Source organism: Marmota monax, unplaced genomic scaffold (genome assembly GCF_021218885.2).
Source record: "Marmota monax isolate L192 unplaced genomic scaffold, Marmota_monax_Labrador192_F-V1.1 WCK01_AAM20220418_F8-fsc00256, whole genome shotgun sequence".
Lineage (NCBI taxonomy): Eukaryota > Metazoa > Chordata > Mammalia > Rodentia > Sciuridae > Marmota > Marmota monax.
In genome coordinates, this window is record NW_026692286.1 from 564,705 (window position 1) to 586,161 (window position 21,457).

The following is a 21,457-nucleotide window of genomic DNA, read 5'->3' on the forward strand; positions in this document are numbered from 1 at the left end:
GCGAGCGCGCTACCGTTTGAGCCACATCCCCAGCCCTACTGATTTTTATGTTATATAAAAGGTTATAAACTTCTCCTTGTTGAACAAAAGTGTTTTCTTAGCCTTTCGATGAATTTCACACTTTGGTTTAATCCTGGTGAAGTGAAAGCTGACCCAGAAGAAATATCCTACCTCTCAAAGTGGGTCTGTGACACACAGAAAGTGTCCCTTTTACATGGTTTGTTTTTGTTTTTGCTTTTGTCTTTTGAGGTTGGAATGCAGAGATGAGGCAGGACTGATGCTGGAGCCTCCTCTTGGTGAGGCCTGGGGTCGGCTGCTCACCTGTACTGCACACACAGCAGCCCCCACCGGCTGCAGCTCTCATGCTCCCACTGTGAAGCACAGAGGGTGAGAGGCTTGCTGGGAGGTGGCTTGGCAGGCGGAACCCAGGCATTGGCTGCCCACTTCCTGCCGGGGACTGCTCTGGCCGCATAGCCCCGTGTCAGGAGCTGGGGAGGGAGCAGCAGGAGAGAGTTAGGGTGGACGGTGTAGCGCCCGCCTGGCTATGATGAACGCAGAGGCTGTTGTGTCACTCATCTGTGTGGTGGAAGGTTGAGCAAATGCTCTCAGTTTATTTTTCCTTTTATTACTAATCGCGACTTTAGATCTTTCCACTTGGATCTATTGAAACTGTCCATTTATTCATCGAGTGGGTGTTTCCTTAGTACACACTATGTTCCCAGCATGGCCATGTTGCAGCAGCACAGACGTGGACAAGACAGACGAGGCCTTGCTGGCATGAGCTCACATTCCAGCATGAAAGAGAGCCAATGCCTAAGTGGAGAGAAGAGAATAAATACAGGGGAAGAGACAAATTAACAGAGGCAGGCTGTGTTGGACAGGGTTAGGGAGGAGCATCTCTGAGGGGGTGACGTTTGTAGATGAGCAGCGAGTGAGATAATGAGCCTTGGGGAAATCTGAGGAGTGGGCTCCAAGCAGAGGGACAGATGGTGTGGAGTGAAGGAACAGCAGAGACCAAGAGACTGTTCAGAGCCAGGGGGAGCTGTGAGGGACTAGGAGGGGTGCGGGCAGGGCTGGGGGCTACGGTCCCCATCCAGGTAGGATCTGAAGCAGGGGTGGGGGTGGGGGGGTATGACCTTCACTTTGGTTGCTGTGCATAGTGCCTTGTGACCTGAAGATGATCTTGGAAGAGTCTCAGAGAAGGTGCTGCGTTGTGAGCAATGGCCTTGTAGCTTAGACTGGCCTGTTTCTCAAAGTCACTTTTTTTAGTTCCACGCAACATCCTTTTGTATTCTCCCGTGTGTCAATCATCTGTATGGAGGGTGAGACTTGAACCCCTGTGGTCAGCAGGTAGCATTTCCTCTTAGGGTGACTTGTCAAGTCTCTGCAGCAGACAGCAGCACCGTCAATGCTGGGGAGCAGAACTTCAGCTCTTCTGAACTCAAAACAGCGGCTGACATGAACTGGCGCAGTGAGACGTCTTCCTCGCAGCTTTGGCTGTGACATAGTCCCTTTGAATTTTATTTATATGTTTAGCAACAATATATCATTATTTTACATTCTCTGTATTTGAATGTTCCAGGAATAATCTAAATGAAAGTGAAGTTCAGAACTACATGTTTTATATCTTGTTTCTGAGATTTGTTCTTATAATTTGAATTTTATTTCTATATTATATGTCATTACAGATGACCATTCATATACAGTCTTCTTCTCTTTTTTATCTAAAGTAGCTGAGGTTTCAGAAATGATTCTTCTTATTTGAATTCAGATCCTTCTGGATTTTACAAATTGAACCTGGATTTTTTATGAATTTTTCAGACATGGTGATAAAATTCTGTGAAATATAAGGAAATACTGTCACCCCATCAACTTTTATGTTTAAAATGGTATTTGTTTGGAGGTAAACTCCCACATTTATTCATTTATGGTTGAAGAATAGAAGCTTCCAGTTAAAGTCTTTTTTAATATATATAATGAAGGTTATCAGCCACAAGATTCTCGCATTTGTAGTTTATAAGGAACTAGAAATTGTGTCAGTGGCCAGATGTTTTTGCACTAGGGCCAGGGCATGCAAGCTGCAGGAGTGGGCTGGTGGCACCGGCTCTTGGCACCTGGTGCAGCCCTGCCACCGTCCTACACAAGACTTTGGGGAAAACTTTGTTGGGGGAACATTTCTAAGGCATGCTGCCCACTGTGTAAAAGCAACCATCAGAAAATAGTTTGGCTTTTCTAGATTTATTCAAAACTTTCTTCCAAGATTTAGATGATGGATTAAAAATCATATTTTTAAAATACCTTTATTTCTTATGTGCTTGCTATGGATCACTGAATGAGGTATGGGAGTGAAGCATTCTGACGAATTGCCATCCAGGCCAACAGCAGTGACCCGGGGGCCCTTTCTGGTCAGGGTGTTGATGTCAGGCTAAGTTACCCAGCAGGCGTCACAGTTTGCAGCCGTCACGCTACCAGGACTCCCACAAACAACAGAATGAACTCTAGTAACCGAAAGTTTTTATATTCGATGACTTCACTGGGACTTGTCTAGACGGCAGTTCCTCTCTGAAGTCATGGCATGTTAGGACTGGGGAGGGCTAATGAGATGTGCAACTCAAGACGGCCTGAGTCTGCTTACCACTGCAGCCATGGCTTGGGGTCTGGGAGGTTCAGTGACCTCAGCCTGGAGTGGGAGATGGTGGTCTGGGGAGGAGCCTCTCCTTGGTTTCCAAGCAGCACACTGTACAGAATCCTTCTTCTCCAGAAGTAGCAGTGCATTGGAAAGCAATTTAATTCCTGCTCATGTTTGTCAGAGCAGACAAACTCCAGGAGGTACTACCTAGAGAAAGTGATTGTAGTCAATAAATTCGTAGTCGTTTGTATTGACTCTACTTGGCAAAGTAGTGCTGGATTAAAAAAATAATTCTAGCAGCATGATCTTGCTGGTAAAACCCATGTGCCCCCAGATACCTAATTGTTGATGGGGTTCTGTTTGGCTCTGTGTGGTCTCCAACCTCAGCCATGTTAGTCACATCAACAATACAATGCAGTAGAAAAATGTTTTTATTTTTAAGCTGTTTTCTTGATTATTGACATAAACTGTCAGATGTAATTTAATGTAAATCCTGAATTCTGTAATACAGGTTCGCTGGCCTGTAAGTAATAGGGACTAGAATGTACCTACTCGTCCCGAGTCATCCGATTGCATTGATTGGCTTAGATTTGTTCTGAGATCGGGACTGCAATAGCCTTGTCTCTGAGAAAGTGCCTGAGAAGCCTGGATGTGATTTGGTGTTTAAACAGTCCTGTGGGTGGTACATGGAGAAGTCAGTGTCCAGAGGCCAATGTTAGCAGAACTTCTCCTTAACTTTGTGAATGTAGGAAGGTGATTTATGTCACTCATGACTTCCTGATGATTTAGACTCACTGGGAATTAATATAAGTGCATTGTATTTAGTGAGTGCTTCTCCCACAAGTACACTCTGCTCTAATCCTTGTACCTCTGCAGGAAGCTGCCCTCTGCAGACAGCTCCCCATGGAAGCCGAGACAATGGCCGCTGTCCAGGCTGCTGCAAACCCTCCTGCCATGACCCCAGACATGAGATCCATCACTAATAACAGCTCAGATCCTTTTCTCAATGGGTAAGTTAACATTTGGGGGACATTTAATTTTGCTCTATTTATTATGAAGTCTAGACTAAAAGGGGGTTTGGTTTACACTGGGAAAAGATAAGGAGCTTAAGGTTTGGGGTGAGAGCAGGAAGTGGGAGGAACTGGTAGAAAAAAGAAAAGCCAAGGAAGTCATCTGCCTTTTAAAAATTATATAGTCAGCCCCTAGTGCACAGTTAGAATTGGGAATGCATTTGTCATTTAAATAGGATGGTGTTGTCTAGTGTTTATACTGGGAAGAATCTTATGGCTTTCGGTGGCCACGTAGGGGATAAAAGCATATTATGTGGCAAGTTGAGAACAAAATAATTAAAGATGATATTTTGATGGTGACATGTAAATAAGGCTATAGTTTAGTTAGTAGGATTCCACAACATCTGTTCCCAGGCTTCTATACTGCACTGTGGCTGTGTGGGATGCTGTCATAGAAGAAGTTGGGTGGGGGGTGCACGGACACTCTAATCGTTTTGCATCTTCTGTGTGTGTTTAAAATTATTTTATAATTAAAAACTTAATTAAAGTAGATGATGTTTCTTTAAAAAACAAACGAAACAAAGGAGCAGAATGAAAAGATGCTTTAGGCAGTTGTGTCTGCATGTGCAGATGTCGCCATCACCTGTGGCCTTTTAAGCACATGGGGGCCACTCTCTGTTCTCCATGTCCTAGTGCCCTTGCTTCTGGCAAAAGAATACAAGACAGGTAAGAAAACAAACATGAACTGAAATAATGAAGGTATGAGTGTTTTAAGTTGTTGATTTTAAAGTACAGAAAAGTGTAAAGAATAACAAGGAAGTTACTAATTTACCCACTACCCAGATTTGCCATATTTCCATCCAGTCTTATATTTTTATAAATAAAGTATTACACTTACCATGTGAAGCCATCCCTCCAATACTGAACTCTCGTTTCTTTCTCTCTTCTCTTCCTCATGTAGCCACTATGCAGGAACTGGCGTATGCCCATCATGTATATATCTTTTGTTAGTGTGTATATCCATAGCAGTGTTGAATTTTGTTTTCTGTTTTTTTTTTTTTTAAATTCCACATAAATGGTATCATACTCTGTAGAACAGTATCCAAATGGTTATTTGAAGATGGAAAGAAAATCAAGGGCCATTCATTGTGAATGGCCAGTTTTGCTTGCTTACAATTTGATTACATTAACATCAGAATGTATATTTCAGAGTGAAGGGAGGTGCTGTCTTCTCCCTTCACTACCTGGAAAGTTGAGCCAATGACAGAGCCACACGGTTTCTGGGGCTGTGATGCGACTGTGCAGTGCATTGAGTGGGTTAGTGATGTCTCTCCCTGATTTGCTCTGCAGGGGGCCCTACCACTCAAGGGAGCAGAGCACCGACAGCGGCCTGGGGTTAGGGTGCTACAGTGTCCCCACCACCCCTGAGGACTTTCTCAGCAACGTGGACGAGATGGACACAGGTGGGGCACAGCCTGTCAGTGCTTACAATGTGTTTTCACTTTCGATTTGTCCCTTTGTCACCTTAACTCTAAAATCCAACAAGAAACACAAAATCTCAATGACAACATAAAATGACTCCTGAAAAGCTGCGTAACCCACAGGCACTATTAATTAATCAATTCACTATTAATGAACTCCAGCCTCTTTCCCAGAACTTCCCAAACAGTTTCATACATGGGCACAGGATTTTAATTACTGTTTTGTAAAAGCTCATCTCTGCTCCTCATAGTCCCTTGTTCACAGTTGTACTAAGAGACCTGTCTGCTTTGCCACTCTTCTGCCGTTGCTCCTACTGTCCGTAGTTTTAAAGTATAATGGACAGGCCACTTTTTGTCCTGGAAAATGTTGCTAGTTACAGTTCCGCCAATCACAGATGTTTCCATGTTATTTGCTGCATTTGGGGAGCAACTGGAAGTAGGCATGTAGAGAGGTAAGTCACTCAGAGCATGTTACACTGTCGACTCGGAGTTCCACGATGGTGATGATTCCCTCTCTTGCAATTAAAAAGAAGAACTCCAGAATGACTTCTCCCTGGTCCTCAGCCTGTGCATCCTCAGGCCAGGGCTCGGCAGGCTTTGAGAATGCCTCCTACCCCATTTCACTACATAATCGTTGCAGAATTTATGCTTCTTGTATGTATGTTTTGCAAAAAAGCGGGGTGCAACCTTTATATGAAGCTTTTTTTTTATTGTGCCGGTGTTACTTAAAATTAATTTATTACTAAACTATTTTTTATGCAAGATTAGGATGCACAGAATACTGGAGAATATATGTCAATGCTGTGAAATACAGTACTTCTCCCATTCTCTAGGAGGGAGCCCTCCAATTGCAAAATCTGAATTTAGTCTTATTTGCTTAATCTAGACTTAATTATGAAACTCATAACTCCCAGAAAATATTCTAGAACCAGAACCAAATGACAGCTGAAGTGTCTACTCTTTGGAGTTACCCAGGCAAGTTTCTCCTCCATTGTCATGGATGATAGAAAATTAATTGTTGTGTGACAAAAATTGAAAATTGCTTCCCCAAGCATTTGTCTGGAGTGCCTGCTCCTAGGTGACTCCTTTGTGCCATGGTCCCTGTTGTCGGGGGGCCTGAGAGTCAGACCAGCCAGGTCCTGGGGTGTGGCAGGGAGCAACTCCTGGGCTGGGTGGTCCTGCGGCCTTGCTGTCCGACGGCCGCACAGTGGTCTCCTGAGGAGCTGAACAGAATAGTTTGAACTATCATTTTACTGTTCTTCAATTCATTGCTGCTGTTTTCTCTCTCCCCGTCCCCTTTCATCCTTCTTTCCTTTTTGGTGTTAGGTTTATTTTGCTTCCTTGGATCGGCCTGATTCAGGGGCTCCTTCTTATATAATAGCTGTTTACTTTCATCTTTTAAACACAAGGAAGCCAGTAAGGGCAAAAATCAAAAGTTAGATAAGGAAAAAGCCTCTGGAGATCTAAAAAAAGAAAAGAAAGAAAGGATTCTTTTCCATGTTTTAAAAATTGTGACCTCAAGTCAGAAGATGGGGAGTGTTATGAACCATAAGGTGGAATTAAATGGTGTCTTGAAAAGAAAATGGTCTTTGCAGACAGGCAACCTGGGTTGAAGCCTTGCTTCTCTACTTTCTGGTAGCTACTGTGGGCACCTAACCTCCGTGGGCCTCAGATTCTCACCCATGAAGTGGGAGCAATGTGCTCACTTTATATCACGGGTCGAATCCTAGCACAAAAATCTGCCCCTCTATATAAGAAGCTGTGAAAGGGACTTAAGTTTAGGGCCACCTCTGTGAAGTCTTAAAGGAAGTGGGCATTAACCCTCTCAAGGGGAGACATGCTGCCACATAGCAAGCAGCTGAGGAGAACCAGGGAAGGCAGACCTCAAGTGTGGCTAAAGGACATCCGTTAATCCTGCTGAGCACACGTTGGCCACAGGCCAGATGGAAATGGGCCAGCTGAGCATTCCCTCCTCACCATGCACACCAAACAACAGCTGGGCTTGGTGTGAGGACAGAGCACAGGGACCAGCATGAGCAAAAGCTGGGCACACATCCATCCTTCTAGAACTTTCTACAATAATCACACCCTTGCAAGAATTGTCTGGTTTTTATCTCATCTACTTTTTAAAAAACTTATATATATAAAAGTTATACATGGACACAATGTCTTTATTTTGTTTATTTATTTTTATGTGGTGCTGAGGATGGAACCCAGTGCCTCACGTGTGCGAGGTAAGCGCTCTGTCACTGAGCACAACCCCAGCCCCTGTCATCCACCTTTTAAGTGGACAAAACTACAAAGACCCTAGTATTACTAGGAGATTTCCAAGTTGATCCAGGCAGACAGTTGAAGATGGTCAACCCTGAGGAGAAGCTCGACCTGACTCCCTGTGCTTCCCATCAATCCTGGGAAGTAAGGATTGGAGTGAGTCCTTAAATCAGGGATTTCATTTGACTAAAATATATGTTTTAAGTATTAGAAAGTTGGAACAATGATTCTCACTGGAAATGAAGATAAAAAAGATATCTAGCCCTTAAGATTGAATAGCTTTTTGGGATAGATCAATTTTAAAACCTCCTTTTCATCTGTTATGCTGTAATGGTAGAAGAAAGTTATTTTGGACTTTCTTTTCTATTTTTAATGTTGTTTTTCAGTATCTGAAGCACTCTATTGAGGTCATGTTGTTGCATATAATTTAATTTTTCAAATTACTGCTCTTCAAAAAATACTATAAAATATCAGCCAAGAGTCATGGATATTTTGTGACTTCTAGAAAAGCCATGTGCTTTACTGTCACCAAAAGTTTTCTTCCTTCACTGCTCAGTAAGTCTTCCTTGGGAAACACATATGGATAAAATAAAATTTCTGTACTTTTATCAATATGATGCAACCTGTATGTATACTTTTTAGGAAGGCCACTGCATGTATAAACCAAAAACTAACATAGCGAGTTTCTTCCCTTCCAATGTTGTTCTGGTGGAAGCTGGCCTCAGTTATCAGTGCCTCTCAAGTCAGTTGTTTTTTTTTTTTTTTTGGTAGTTACAAATTGATATCATGCCTTTATTTTATTTACTTATTTTTATATGATGCTAAGGATCAAACTCAGTGCCTCACACATGCTGGCCAAGTGCTCTGCTGCTGAGCTGCAGCCGCAGCCCTTCTCAATCTTTGAGGTAGTTTATCCCTTCAGAAAATGTGGGGCTGTTTGAATCAACTAGTTGTTCAATAGTTGAATGTCTAGATTTTTCTTTCTCCTAGCACGATCCACAAACATTTTCTGTTTTTTATGTGGACAGCCTTGGTGTGTGCCAGACACTATTTTGCATTTTATTCATTTCATATTTTATTTAGACAAGCAAATATGTCTAAGGTCACACAGCTAAAAGTCTGGTGACAGGTCTCTGAAGACTTCCTCCAGTGGTCTTACAGGTGAAGGACAGATTCTTCCTGTCCTGTTCCAGCTACTCAATGTTCTGGCGTTTTCTCAATGGTGCTCTGAAGTATTCTGGTTTTATTCAGAGATACATTCTGCCAAAATAGGATTAGATAATTTATTGGGTTTAGGAAATCGTGGTTTAAGCAAAATAAAAATCGTGGTTTAAGCAAAATAAAAGGAGGTGGCTTGTCGTGGGGTGTGTGGGGCGGAGGACCTGCAGATCCCCTGTGTACATGGTGCCCAACACCCTCATGAAGACAGTCTTCTAACATGGCACGAGTAAAAGAAACCTCACACCACTGTCCCCAAACATCAGCAAGGATGGCGAGAGTAGAAAGCAGCTCACAGTCAGACCATGGAGTGCAGCTGTGTGATAAGATATTCATCCCAGGCAGGGCCTCTGTTTCTTGAAACAACCCTTCATGTCTCTGTCACAGGAAGGCATAGATCCCAGGCTCTTACATTTCCATTCTGGGTCACGGCTACCCATTTCAGATGACCCCAGCACCTCTGTACCTCTTACAAGTGAAATTCATTAATGTACTGTCTGAAAGTATGAAGGTAACAGTTGTGTTAACATTTAAACTGTCCCTCTCGCAAGACCTTGCAAGAAGAACTTACCATGGCTTCCTTTCATTCTGTTACAGGAGAAACCACAGGTCAGACACCTATGAACATCAACCCGCAACAGACCCGCTTCCCTGATTTCCTTGACTGTCTTCCGGGAACCAACGTTGACCTAGGAACGCTGGAGTCTGAAGATCTGATCCCCCTCTTCAATGACGTAGAGTCGGCTCTGAACAAAAGTGAGCCCTTTCTAACCTGGCTGTAATGGCTACCATTTTGTCACTGGGGTGCAGTGCAACCTGACATTTCCTAGGCCTCTTGGAGAAAGCGACAGTGCACGGCTTTCTGCCTCTGTGACTCCTTTTCCTTCCTGTCCATGTGGCCAGTTTCATCAATGCCTGGTTTTGATTGACAGTGACTTAAGTTAAACATGAATAAATGTTCTATCTTTATTTTCTGCAAGCCTGCATTTCTGAGACAGATGATGCAGAATTGTGCCTATAGAATTGGTTATGCAGAATTACTTCTCTTCATTCTCTGCTGCCCCATGGCTAAGCTTTATGTGTATTAGTTGAAATTTATACATAAATTGATTATAAACCATAGAAAGCTGATCACAGCCAGTGAATTCAGATGGGCAGCTTGGTCCAGGAAATGTGCACAAAATTTGACCTGATTTACGTCTCTAAAGCTGAGTGTATTACAGTAGTACCAAGTGCTTTAAACCTACTCAATGAGTTTTACAACGTTGTTGTATTGGGTAGCAAAATCCTGCTCTATGGAATGCAGCCTAGTTTTGAATCCATGCTGGCTCTGACAGCCTCTGAAAGAGGGACACACAGTTCTATTGGAGTGTCTCCTTGGTCCTCTGCTGCATAGTATCTGTACAACCTGGCCTTCCCAGCAGGAGGGTAACAGCAGAATCAGCCACAGGCTTATACTAGAGACCTGTGAAAGAGATCAATTTCAGACTAAAATGAGCATTTATTAAATAAAACTTTTTTTATATTGCAACTTAGATTTCTAAAAAAAAAATGCAGCTCAGAATTCAATGTTTATTTTATAAAACACTGTAATTTTGTAGCTGACAACAAAGACCAACTAGATGTTTTTGATAAATCAGTGGCAACTATATTTTTGTCTTTTGAAACTATTCTGAAACATCAGGACAACATAGATTCAACCTAATAGTACACGCAATGAGCTGTTGCTTTTTAAATTGCCAAGCTTTGTCAGTTTTGTTTTAAAAATTTCTAATGTTTTAAATAATCACATCTATGAAACTGAAGGATGAAGCAGATCTCTGACTGACGTTTAAAAAGTCACCCTCCAAGGGTGTAGTGGAGACATGTTTCTGAATGCAGGAAAATTGGTTCCTACGTATATTATCCTAACTCTGTTGCTACAGTTGATCTAAAAAGGCATGAGCTATATACTCAATACCTCTTATAGAAACAAGAATCTCTCTTCATTAGCCTTCAAGGACTGAGAGTGGCATGTTCACCTGGCACGAAGCCCCCTGCCTCGCCAATGAAGTCCTCGACTGTTAATGTTTTGAACTGATATTATTTATACTCTATGAATTTAATCTCTTTTTTCAAAGACATTAATAATTCAGGTCTCTAAAAGGAAACATTCAGTTCCCATGGGGGCTTATTTGTTGGGGATCTTAAATGAGATCCTTTTTGATCTACCAGAATAGAGATGCACAGAATATACTTGATCTAGCTGGAAAGAAGGCAAGTGAAAAGGTCAGAGATGAAGTGGTAAATTGAATGGCACGTAGTGGAAAGGACACTAGTGTGACATAGAGACAGACAAGGCATAGTCCCTGAAGGTAGGACAGGCAAGTGTGAGAGGTGCCCCCACGGAGCAGAGCAGCAGCCTTCTGCCACAGACTTTGTGCCAGGAGACTGTGGTAGAAGAAAAGAGGGCTTTGGTGCACTTTATGGGAGTTGGGGGCCAGCCCTGTGGCACTGTCCCCAGGGCACTAAGCAGTGGGACGGCTGTTGCCTGCGGCACTGACTGCCTGAGGTCAGGGGCTTTTGTTCCACTGATTCCTTTTGCTCTCTCTAAGCAGAGAGAGGTGAGGAAGGTGTTTGTGTTGCTACTAAATTGAAAGGGAACACTCTTTATTTTCCTCTTTTGTTAGCAAAAATTGCAAAAAGAGTTGTACATTCTTTCTAAGAAAAAACAAATAGAAGGGACCTAACAGAACTCAGCAGTGTTACTGTACTTTTAAAAAAATATTTTTATAGACTCATTTTCAGGTTATTAAATGTAAAAGATACAGATACCCTTTTTTTTTTTTTTTTTTTTTAAAAGCAGTTAATCATTGATGATTTACATTACCACCTTTTAGGAGTAATTTTCTAGTAAGCTTGTGCCATTAGAAAATTCTAGTATCATTTTTTTAGTGAAATTAGTTGGAACATTTATCAATGAATATAATAAATATTTTTCAGAGTGAACTAGGGACCTTATTTGTTTACTAATAGATAAAGCCAGGTATAATTTTTTGTTGTTTTTAAGGCCATTAAATATGGTCTCATTAAAGAACATTAAGGCTAAAAATCTAAAGTAAGAGCTTTTTTTTTTTTTTTGGCGGGGGGGGGGGGGGGGGGGGGGGGCTGGGATTCAAACCAGTGTGCCAGGCCGGGCTCCACGGAGCTGCACCCACAGCCTGTCAGAGCAGCTTTCTGATGGCTGTTTCTCTTATTTTAAGTGTTAAAACCCCTCAGAAGTCATGATAAGGTGCTATTTATATTTCTTTTTATTAAGACAGCTGCCAGGATATCTAGTATTTTTCATTCAAAACCAGTCAATAAATTTCACCATCTCATCCCAAAATCTTGTTAGAGAAAAGCCATATTTCAAAATCGAAATTGAAAAGTAATTTCAGAGATTTTTTTATTCAAGATTTTTTTTCTGATAAAATACATTTTCTTATGAAGCAAATAAATTGTCAAAATTTATTTGTCATTTTTTAAAATCTAAGTAATTGGTAGACAGTGTTTCACATTAGTACTTAGGATATAAACTGCCATTTCTTTCACTGAGCACACAATACACAGGAAGGTGTGAAACAGAGTGGAGTATTCTGTGTGCTGGTAGCTGTGGCCCCCACCTGGTAGAAAAGCTCTCTGCAGAAGAAGGTGGAGCGACAGACTTGCTGAGTACAAGTCACATTCTCACCCTGTAATGAGAAAGGAACTTCTGGAAGTACAGCCAACTTCTGTGAAAAAAATAAGCTGTTAAAAAAAAAAAAGAAAGAAAGAAATTGTGGACTAATTTAATTGGAAAAATGGGTGATTTGACAGAGACTGTTTCCCCAACACTACATCATTTGTGCTAGTACTTTAAATTTTTTAAAATTTTACTTCTACATTTTGTAATATGACGTGTGTTTATTTTTAATTTAGAATGTTATGCATAAAAAAAGTATGCAGCCAAATCAATCAGATCAAACCCTTTTACCTGGAGTTTGGTACTGATTTTTACTTCTTTGATTCTGTATAAGAAAAATAAATACAATTGAGTTTCCACTTGGAGTCTTTGTCTTGTTATTCATGTATGTTCTTCATACCGAGCGTTTTGGGTGGAACAGAATGGAGAGACTTATGTAACCTCTTGGCAGACAACAAAGGAAGGAAAATTCTGTAGGAAGATGCTTTTTTTGGCTCCCATGCCTGAACTTCAATACTCTTCAATACTCTAGATGTCGACAGAATTCTAATTTCCACTTTATTTGAAGTAGCCCCCTGAGATTTAAAAAAAAAAAAAAATTGGTACCAGTGATTGAACCCAGGGGCATTTAACCACTGAGCCACATCCCCAGCCCTTAAAAAAAAAAAATATATATATATATATATATATATGGTAAATAAATATATATTATTTAGAGACAGGTCCCACTAAGTTGTTGGGGCTGGCATTGAACTTAGAATCCTGCCTTAGCCTCCCCAGCCATTGGGATTACAGGCATGTGCCACCACTCTGTGCCCCTCCATCCCCGCCCCCCGAGGTTTTTTAAAGGTATGTATTTCTTTAAAAAGCCATGCTGTCCTGCCAACAACTTCACAGAGGTAACAAGACATCAGAATTACAGGATTCTTATTCTTGCCTATTATTGACCATATGATTTAGCTTTTTGTTGTTGCTCTCAAAACTAAAACCAGAGACTCAGTAGTCTGAGGCAGGAGGACTGCAGGTTTGAGGCCAGACTCAGCAATGTAGTGAGACCCTAAGCAACCTAGTGAGACCCTGTCTCAAAACAAAAAATAAAAAAGTGCTGGGGACGTGGCTCAGTGGTAAAGTGCCCTGGATTAGATCCCTAGTACTAAAACAAACAAAAAGCCTAAAATCAGAATAGCTGCTCATCATTCATGCTTGGGACAGTGCTCTCTGTCCTTAAAGTTTCTTTGGATCCCATTGTCCCATACTTGTGTCCACTGGGTGGATGGGTCACGTGAGAGCACTGTTTGGCAGGAGCCTCAGAGGAACCTGGAAGGAGGTGCCAGGGGAAGTGGCTTCTCAACCTCCCAGGATCTGTGTCATCATTTGTAGGTGTTAAGTGTTCAGGGTTGAAAATGTTAAGCATCAACATGTCAAATAAAAAAACTTCTATATCCTCTCAAATCTCAGATTTACAAAATATTTTTCCCCTATAAGTTGGATATTTTAAATCATAAAAGCAGTACCTGCTATTTTGACACTTTCACTTTTTTCTCTTAACAATAACTGATATCACTAATACTTGTTGAACATTATGTCCTAGATGTTGTGCAAAACACCTGAGAAGCATCATCTAATCCATACAGCAATATCATTTCAAATACTGGCCTCAATTCCCAGATAGGGACATTGAGGTGTAGAGAAGTCAAATAATTTACACAGGGTTGCCCAATAAGCAACAGATACGTCAATGGACATCTCTCTGAAGCCAGATCCTTGTCCCAGAGCTGTGGAGGGAAGGGCTGGTGGTGAGCACAGCGTCCACCTAGCACTGCAGCCCAGAACCCGCACTCCCTGCCAGAGCCTCCTGGCCTTAACCTCCCCTTCCAGACCAATAGGGGAAGGTTGAAGTGGGGCAGACCTGAATAGGCTTGCAGGGCTAACCAGTGTGTGATGGTGACTTTCCCAGACACTGAAAAGCATTCATTTGGACCAGCAGCATTGACCCAAGCATGTATGAACCTCTAAACCGACCCACTCCAATGGCACCCCTTGTGTTCTCTCTCTCACTCCGGAGGACTTCTGTTTCCAGTCACAGTTAAGTGAGTCCTACTGTTACACTCACCCATGCTCCTCTGTGGATTTCATTCTTCAAATTCGTCGGACAAAATCCAGAAAGAAGAAATCTGTGGTGAGCTGCTGAAGTCTGCAGCCCGCCCTGGAACAGAGGTCTGCAGTCCACGCAGGTCCCGCCCTCCAGCAGAGGCTTCATTTCTGCCAGTTCATGTTTGTTTTTCCCCTGTTACTTTAAACAGCTGATAATGCTCCTCTGTATGGATGTATGCTGTTGGTTTTTGTCCCTGTGAGTAGTGCTGCTGTGCACTGCCCACTTTTGTGGACGACAGGTAGAGGATAAATTCCTAGGAAAGGAATCGCTGCATCAAAAGGTACATGATTTTAAATCTAGATAGATTCCATTGCAGAGGGGCCTGCTCTTCCAGCATGGACTTTGGGGAGCTTGAGGATGGGGAGAAACCTCTCCTAGATGGTTTCAGAGAACGGCTCTGCTTTATTGCGCAGCAAAAATAGCTTTAATAAGAGTATGGGCCAATTTACATGTGACAGTCATGATAAGCCAGAGGTGGTACACAAGATGTTATCTTACAGGAGTCCAGACAGCAGGAGTCTAGAAACTGCCACACAGGCCGACCTTGTACCAACAAGGGAATAACTTGCTGTCAAAGGAGCAAGGAAATTGCGCTTGCCAGTGTTCTGACAGCACTTTGTCCCAAAACAGCGTTCTGTGTTAAGACTTCCCTGCACAATGAGCAAGATACCATGTAGGTACAGAGTCAGGCCCATCAATATTCTATCAAATATTTTCCCCCACAAGGATGGTACCAATTTATATTCCCAGCAAGAGTGTTTGCAGAAGCCTGTGCACTACTGCAGCTAGAAACAGGTGTTGCCTGTCCTTTGCATCTACAAAATGTCCTGCTCTTGCAGGTTGTTTCTTGAATTAATCATGAAGTTGAGTTTGTGTTGCCATTAGTGGATGCCATTGGTTCTCCGAGGTCACCTCAGATTCCTGTTTGGCCATTTTCCAAGCACTTCACCCCTCCACCCACCCCAGGTGTTTTCAATACTTCACGCCAGCTCTTAAAAGGATGCCAGAATCCACTTGCCCACACATATGCAGAGAGCTAGAAATGCCAGGAGTGTCCATCCTCCAGCATGGCCCTCAGCCATGGACTAGCAACTGGGGGCTCTAACCTCCCCTCCAGATTTCCAAGGGATCATGCAGAGCCGGCCTGTGCTGTGACTCCAGTGCACTCTTGCTTTTTCTCTCCCCACTTTCTTTCCTGCTTCTTGTACTCTCACCAGTTTCTCTACAAAAACACACTTCTGTAACAAGTCCTTTTTCTAATTCTTTTTTTAAGTAAATCACTTCTACATAATTCCCTGAATCAGGGCTTGCTTCTAGGAACCAGACCTGATATTCAGGCTATAAAACAAACACACAAATCAGTAAGAAAAACAGCCCAAAAGAAATATGAGCCAACAATAGAAATATATAGAAGATGAAACTGGGTAGCAATTGATTTGTGACATCATTACTAATCAAAAATTTAGATATTAAAGACATGCCATTTTACTTCTTGCAAACCAAAATTTAAAAGACTGGCAAGCTGGTACTTTGGGGCACTCTTGCAATCCCAGCAACTTGGGAGGCTGAGGCAGAAGGATCAAGAGTTCAAAGCCAGCCTCAGCAACTTATGAGACTCTGCCTCAATAAAATAAAATAAAATAAAATAAATAAAGTGGGCTAGGGATATGGCTCAGTGGTTAAGTGCCTATTATGGTTTGGATGTGCTGTCCCCCAAAGGCTCATGTATAAGAAAATACAAGAAGGTTCAAAGAAGAAGTGATTGGGTTATGAGAGCCTTAACCTAATCAGTGAATTACCTGATGGGATTAACATAGTGGTGATTGGAGTGGTAGCTGGGGCTGAAGGAGGTGGGTCATTGGGGGTGGCTTTGGAGTATATATTTGTATCAGGCCAGTGGAGTCTCTCTGCTTCTGGATGAGTCTTGTGGGCTGCTTCCCTCCCACAGAATGGAGCCTGCTTTCTATGGATTGGAGCCTCTGAAACCGTGAGCTCCAAAATAACCTTTTCCTCCTCTAAAATTGTTTTGGTTGGGTCTTTTAGTCACAGCAGTGAAAAACTTGACTAAAACAGTGCCCTTGGGTTCAATCCTCCAGGACCAAAAAGAGGAAGTTCATGTACTGTGGGTGGTGGTGGTGCACGTGGAGGCAGCCTCTGCCTCCATGAGGCTGTGACTTGGTCCATTTTGTTGACTACTGTATCCTAAGCCCCTGGGCCACGTAGTGTGTGCCCAGCATACAGTGGATGCCCAGCAAATGTTTGTGGAATGAATGAATTTTTTGGCACACCAAAGAAGCAAGTAGTTTCAGAGAGGACACACAGAGAAGTGGGGTTGTAGGACAGGGAGAAAGGAACTTCCCAGAAAGTGAGTTGATTAAACAAGTCTGTCACCGATTAGTGAAGTGGTAGGCATTCCCTCTGATCACATTCAGCTACTTTATCCATCAGTCTAGTTGATCAGAGCTGGCAGCTTTGCACCTGAAAGATTTCCATGCTTTCTTCCCTCTCTGTCTTCCTTCTGGCTTTCTTCCCTTCCTACCTCCTTTACAATTCTTTTTGGATTACAATATATGAAAAACTCACGTTGGTATTTTGTATTAAACATATGACTAGTATGTTTTAGCTTTTTTCTGTCTTGGGGCACTGGATTTTTTAAAGCTATAATTAAATAGTGTGGACATCAAAGCTCCTGGATATGTCATTTGCTTGATTTTCACTGGGAGCACATTTAAGGTGTCTTGTAGGTGCTAGGTTACAATGGGAGACTCTGACGTCTTTCTTCCTTGCTTCCCAGAATAAACACGTGTCCTATAACACGATGAATATGGAGTCAAGAGCTGACACGTCGTAATGTCAGGAAGACCTTTGTGGATGGGTTTCTGGTTACTGGAGTGAGATGGGTCTATGAAGTCTGCCCCTAAACTGGGATGGCTTTGTTCCAGGGACACCCCAGAGAGTCTGGTCCTCACTCAGACCCACCAAACTCAACAGGTACTCACTGGAAGGAGTGGCTACATGAAGGAGTGGGACCCAGGGCATTATAAAAGTATAAGGAGTCTTCCTCAACTTCACTAAGAATGATGAGGGTGGGACCGGAATATTAGCCCACATGTGGGGCTCTCTAGTGTGGGGCCCTGAAACCTGCTGGTGAAGCCAGCCCTGAATGTGGCTTCCTGTTAGGGTGCTTAGTGGTCCTGCAAATCAAGGGATTTTGAGTGCTAATTTATTCATGAGAATAAGTAAGAGGATGATGTAAAGGACTTCATTTATATAAAAATATTATTGTAAGTATTAGTTTGGGGAATTGTTAACATTTTCTTTTAAAATAACTTCACTGAACTTTCCAGTAGTTGGAGAGAAGTAGCTGGGTCTGCAGATATATGTGTATTTCTACACATATTGAAATATATATTACTAAATATATTCATATATATTACTGCATATGTTTATACATGTTCATATAATACTAATATATATGTATATATTCACATTCTTATATATAGATATATATTTCTATGTTGTTATACATATTCACATTATTTATGTATATTCATTTATACTCATTTATACATATTCATTTAAATATATATCCATATATACACACATATTCATATATATTCAAATAAATATATTCACATATATTCATGTATACATACATATATTCATATATATGCAAATACATATTTTACAAATACATATTTATACACATATTCATATATTCACATATATATGCAAATACATATTTATACACATATTCATATATTCACAGATTTATACTCACATTCACATGCAAATTCAATAACATTCATCTGCACAATCATTTGCATGTTCATTTGCATAGTCATATGCATATCATCTGCATACACATCTGCATGTTCATCTGTATATTCATCTGCATAGTCATGTATTCATGTACAAAATAATTTATTATATACCCATATACAGTCACATATGTATTGATAAATATACATATATTGATACACATCTCTTCTTTAGTTTTATACATTGTGGGTTGATCTGGAATGTTCTCAAATGGGAACTCTTCAGATGGAGGGTACAGTGACTATCTCCCTGATCAGGTGGAGGATATAGGGTTCTACTCTACTCACCAGATACGTGGAATGGTGACATGGTTATATATCTTACCAGGTGCAGGGTATAAGGATGTGAACCCACCAACTGAAGGACATGAGGACCCACTCTCCCCTCGGGCACCTACTCTCTCTCAAGGGGGAGGACGTGAAGACCTACTCCCATAATAGATTGAAGGGCAATGTGAGACATTCCCCATATTGAGTGGAAGGCATCAAGATCTGCTTATTCAAGATATGTTTATACATATCTTCATCATACATGTCTTCTCCAGTTTAGTACTTTGGGGGTTGAACTGAAATATTCTGAGATGGGAACTCATCAGATCTAGGATATAGTGATTAACTCCTCTTCCTGCTTGGCTTATCTTTTTGAGATGCCTTCATCTGTTATTCAGAACCCCAGGACTCCATGCTCACTCACATTTCTACACATTTATACTCATTAATGAAGCCAATGATGTGGATGATTCAGAAAGGATTTGTCCTGTTTCCAGAAGGTTCATACTTGCCCTTTGAGGCCACTAGCCTGGGAACCATTGTTTTCTCTGGTCAGGATGAGGATACATGATTCTAACTCACCAGGTGGAGGACATGGGGACCTATCCCCTCAAAGAATAAGGACATAGGGAGCTACTCAGGCGATGGGACCAACACCTCTCACAGCATAGAGGTTCTGAAGATCCCCTGACCTCTTGTGGTGCAGGGGTCTGTGATCCACTACCACCTCAGCAGAAGGTACTGGGATATAATTCATTTTATATATATGTGTTGAGAGCCACAGCCAAGTCAGGATGGCGCCTGGCATTTTGCCAGAAGGAGTGGTTGGGAGGTGATGCCAGCGAGCCATTGGGATGATGGTGATTAAGTTAAGCTGTGTATAATTATTGGGATGGTGACTGATTGCTGTAACTGGATGATGCTGGACTGGGGCAAGCTGTGTATTCAGTTGTGTATGTGGACCTCTGCTGTCTGGCAGTGGGGTGGCTCCTGCTGCCTCGGGTGCCCGCTACTTTTGAGTTCTCGCGGAGTTTCGGTGGAGTTCGGGTGGAGTTCCCGTTGGGTTCGGGCAATAAAGTAGTTCCTGTTTGAACCTACAAGTGGCTCGTGACCTCCCGGTTATTTTGTGCCCAGCCAGACTGCTGCATATATGTATATATATAAAATCTTCACAGATGCATTCGTACATATATTCACACACTCATTCATATTCAATTATATACACATAAATATTCATGTTCATATTCTTATATATAGCTATATGTATGCACATTAATTTTCATGTACATATTCCTACACATATTCATACGTATACATGTGATATTGATATACACATTCATATGCAAATGATCATACTCATTCATATACATATTTATATTCATGAACATCAACAGGATATGGTCATATTAATGCACATTTATATTCATGTACATGTACACATTAGTATCTACACAATATTCAAGTACATATTCATACTTATATGCACAATTATATTCATATATTCACATCCATATATTCATATTAATGTTGATGCTCACATTCATATTTATATTTTATGTACACATGCATATTTACATGCATATTAATACATTTGTATTCATAATAAACATTTATATTTATAGACATTCAGATATACATGTTCATATTCACATACACATTCATACACATAGTCATAAACAAATTCACATATAAATATCTTCACCAGTTCATACCTTGATGGTAGAACTGGAAAAATCTGGAGTGGGAATGAAGGACTGTACAGAGAGTAACTCGCTTAATCAGGTAGAGTGTACATGGCTCTAATCCCTCACCAGATATAGGGCAAGGGAAATTGTACCCCTAAATGTGTGAAGGAAATGATACCTACCACCCAAGGGGAATTACTTCACTCATTCTAAGAGGCATGGAAATCTGTTCTCTATCGAGGGGAGGGCACAGTGTTCCATTCCCCGTAGTTAGTAGAAGGCACTGGAAAGCATTTCATCTATGAATTCATCTACAGATGATTCATGTTCCTCCTCAGTTACCAATGCAGGTGAATCCAACAAGAATGTACATCTCCTCCTGATGCCTGCAGCAGGTGAGTCCATCACACTGGTACATCTCTTCAAGTTACTCTTCAGTGACTTCACTATTCAGGTACATCTTCTCCTTATGTTTCCCTGAGCCCACCCCACAGGTACATCTCTTCCTCATGTTCCCTCAGGTGACTCATCACAGAGTCCATCTTCTTTGCATGTCCCCTCAGGTGATTCTGTCACAGAGGTACATCTCATCCTCATGATTCTGCAGGTGACTCCATCAGAGAGGGATATTTCTTCCTCATGTTTCTTGCATATGTGTCTGTTGAGAGCCACAGCCAAGGGGCCCCAGCAAACTTCCAGCTGATTGGCTCACCGTGGCCCCAGCAAACTTCCAGCTGCCAGCTGATTGGCTCCTCTGCAGTGATGCTCATTGGGCTGTTTCCCCGCCCTTTCAGACCACGGAGCTGCTCATTGGGGGACTCTTTTGGCTCCGCCCATGTGACCCAGCCAATCGGCCTTAAGAACAGGAGGAGTGGGGGGTGGAGAGGCTTGTGGGAAGCTGGTGGTGGCAGTTGGTCTCTGAGGGAATTCCTGAAGAGCTCCTGTGGTGTGGCGTGTGTTCTAAAAATAAAGTTCACTTCTGCTTGATAAGTAGCTCCTGAATTGTGCCCAGCCAGACTGAGGCATTTGTCCACCACAAAGGTACTCCTCCTGCTCATGCCCACAGCAGGTGAGTCAAACACACAGGTACCCCTCCTGATCATGCCCACAGCAGGTGAGTCAGCACATAGGTTCACCTCCTACTCATAGCCACAGCAGGTGAGCCAGATGCACAGGTATTCCTCCTCCCCATGCCCCCTGCAGGGAGTCCATCA

General features: G+C 41.9%; 1 protein-coding gene across 1 annotated transcript in view; it reads left to right on the forward strand.

Moving 5' to 3' along the window:
- Window positions 1-12,671, forward strand: part of Wwtr1 (WW domain containing transcription regulator 1) — a 124,423-nt gene extending 111,752 nt beyond the window's left edge. The window contains exons 5-7 of the mRNA XM_046440468.2: window positions 3,506-3,639; window positions 4,990-5,102; window positions 9,207-12,671. Coding sequence (XP_046296424.1) covers window positions 3,506-3,639; window positions 4,990-5,102; window positions 9,207-9,391 — 432 coding nt within the window. The 3' untranslated portion in view covers window positions 9,392-12,671. The remainder of the gene's footprint in view (window positions 1-3,505; window positions 3,640-4,989; window positions 5,103-9,206) is intronic.
- The last annotated feature ends 8,786 nt before the right edge of the window (window positions 12,672-21,457 follow it).